This window comes from Hydra vulgaris, chromosome 08 (genome assembly GCF_038396675.1).
Source record: "Hydra vulgaris chromosome 08, alternate assembly HydraT2T_AEP".
Classification (NCBI taxonomy): domain Eukaryota; kingdom Metazoa; phylum Cnidaria; class Hydrozoa; order Anthoathecata; family Hydridae; genus Hydra; species Hydra vulgaris.
Window position 1 is genome coordinate 64,560,691 of NC_088927.1, and position 3,179 is coordinate 64,563,869.

At 38.8% G+C, this 3,179-nt stretch overlaps 1 protein-coding gene across 1 annotated transcript; it reads left to right on the plus strand.

The window, feature by feature from the left end:
- Positions 1–922: 922 nt before the first annotated feature.
- On the plus strand, positions 923–2,614 carry LOC136083535 (uncharacterized). The gene has a single exon (XM_065802938.1). It carries the CDS (start codon positions 923–925, stop codon positions 2,612–2,614), a length of 1,692 nt encoding a protein of 563 aa, XP_065659010.1.
- The last annotated feature ends 565 nt before the right edge of the window (positions 2,615–3,179 follow it).

Below are 3,179 nucleotides of genomic sequence, written 5' to 3' on the forward strand. Positions count from 1 at the left end.
GAGCGGCTTCCCACAAAATTTAAAACCGCCAACTCTCTGCGTATATGTTAATGGAAGAAAAATAAAAGCATTGTTGGATACTGGATGCTCCAAATCCATTTTAAGTCGGGAAATTATAAACGCAAAAAATGTCAAACTCGCATGAGAAAAGGTTGTTATGATGAATGGAAACTCAATTGAAATAAAACACCAGATTGTTGTTAATCTTTCTATAAATGATACCACCATCGATTTGGAATGCCTGGTGGCAGACATTGTTCCCGAATATCAAATGCTACTTGGTATGGACGCAATACGACTGCTTGGAGGTGTCCAAGTCGGGAGAGACGGCGAAACCATAAACTTCAATGTGGAACAACTAACTATCGGTGCTACTGCTGTTTCTCAAGAAAAAACGAGTGAAGTATCCTCGTCTACTATTCTAAAGCTGATTGATAAAGACTTCGTAGCAGAATTCAAAAATGGCAGTTGGAGCGTGCCTTGGAAATGGCTGATGGAACCACCAACGTTAACTAACAAAATTCCAAACTATCATATCTCTGAGGACGTTAAAAGTGAGTACGCAATGGAAATAAGTGAATGGATAGCACAGGGATGGCTGAAACCATTTGAAGGGAGATGTAATGGCATCATTCCATTGATGGCAGTAACTCAACGAAATAAGTTAAAAATACGTCCGTTGATGGTCTACCGGGAGTTGAATCAATTTGTATCCAGTCATACTGCAGATGGCGATGTTTGCAGTACCAAACTTCGCAACTGGAGAAAGTTGGGAGAAAATCTTTAGATAATCGACTTAAAGAAAGCGTACCTGCAAATTCGTGTCGACGAAGCATTATGGAAATATCAAGTTGTGGAATATGAAGGGCAGCGTTACTGTCTAACAAGATTGGGTTTTGGTTTGAATGTGGCGCCCAGAATAATGACTAAAATCTTAAGAAAGGTATTATCCTTAGATAAATTTGTCGAGTCTGGGACGGATTCATTTATTGATGATATCATTGTCAATAATAACATAGTGTCAAGTTGCAGAGTTCAAGAACTCTTGAAAAAATATGGCTTGGATTCTAAGTTGCCAGAAAAACTTGTCGGTGGTCGTGTGCTTGGATTGCGAGTGTACAAACAATGCAACCAAGTCCGTTGGAAACGTGACAACATACCCAAAGTTCCAGAAGGAAAAATGACACGTCGGCAAATCTTTTCTTGGTGCGGACAGCTGACCGGACATTTTCCAATAGCAAATTGGCTGCGCCCTTCGTGCAGCTATCTAAAAAGAGTTTCGAGTAGTTGTGGATGGGACTCTTTGGTGAACGAACGAGTTGTTAAATTAGTAAGCAGTTTGAATGAAAGACTTACAAAGGAAGATCCCGTTCATGGGTCATTGAACGTCAAAAACATTTCTGAAGCAACAGTGTGGTGCGATGCAAGCAGTTTAGCTGTTGGCATAGTTTTGGAAGTGGCTGGGGAAATAGTAGAAGACTGTTCGTGGCTGAGGAAACAAGATGATACGGCTCACATTAATCTTGCAAAGTTAGAAGCCGTGATAAAAGGAATTAATCTAGCAACAAAATGGGGATTCGAATGTATTAACATAAAGTGTGATTCGGCTACTGTTGTCGGTTGGTTGAGATCCTTAATTATCGGTCGCCGGTTGTCATTAATTGAAGACCTTGTGAAGGAGTGCAATATAAAAGTAAAACTTTTCCTGGTAAAGTCAGCAGAAAACAAAGCCGATGCTCTTACGAGGGTACCACAGAACTGGCTGCATGCAAACCATTCTGCAATGACAGCAAACATTGTACCGCCTGATGTGAAGTCGTTTCATAATCTTCATCACTTTGGAGTCAATCGAACACATTATTTGATAAAACAAACATATCCGAAGGAGAAAGTTTGCAGAAAAGACGTTGAATCAGTCGTGAAAAGTTGCGAAAGATGTTTATCGGTGGATCCTGCGCCGATTAGATGGGAAGAAGGAAATCTTGAAGTTGGAAAGAGCTGGCATCGTTTGGCTATTGACATAACCCACTACAAATCAAAGATTTACTTGTCTATTATTGACTGTGGAAAAAGGAGTAAGTTTGCAATTTGGAGAAGGCTACAGAACGAGAAAGAAACAACAGTGTGCTTCCATTTAGAAGAAATATTCCGAGAAAGAGGACCTCCGTGGCAAGTTCTACTTGACAACAGCAAGACTTTTCGCTCAAAACTCGTTGGTGAATTATGCGCAGATTGGGGAGTGTCCATCTTGTTTCGTTGCGCTTACAGGCCATCTGGAAATGGAATTGTTGAACGTCATCATCGCACAATCAAGCGCATGGCAGCCAGAAGTGGCAAAGACCCGTTAAAAATGGTATATTGGTATAACATAGCTCCCAGAAAAAATGGCGAGGAAACATCGCTTCCCTACAAAGCTATATTTTCCTACGAGTGGAAACCACACACAATTTCTGCCAAAACTAACGCGGAAGTTCTCCACAACTATACACAAGGACAAGAAGTATTTGTAAAACCACCTGACTCAAAATGCACGAGCGAATGGAACAGAGGAAGAGTCTCAGATGAAGGACGAGGAGTTTCGGTAGAAATCAATGGATTGCCGAGACACATGTAGGACGTCCGTCCTGCTCCCATTGTAGCTGACTTGTCTATCAGAGAATCGGAAGAACCCATCGCGGATAATCTAAATCTCCGAAGATCGACGCGAGTGCGGAGGTTTCCGAATAAGTATGCGGACTTTGTGATCTAGAGATCAAGGGGTGTTGTAATTAGTGTAAATAACTGTATTATATATAAACTATTGTTGTATTGCGACAGAAGGAACGTTGTGGGTGTGTCATTTATTACATTGTATATAACGTTTATAATGTTTATTATACCCTCGGGGGTATTTGCAAATGTATATATATTGAGTAAAGATATTTACAAAGTGTGTGAGAAAAACAAATATAGAATTAATATTACAATATACAATTTATATATATATCAAATTGTTAATTTGTTAAAATTTAAATAAAATTTACGAATGCTGTTTTTTAACTGAACTTTTTATAAACTAGTTATTATAAACTTTTACAAAAGTTGTCAAAATTTTAAAAACAAATGCACATCCATATCACACTAATTCAGTTTTTATATAAAACAAAACAGGATGTTTTTTTCAGTTGTTAAGTTTAAAT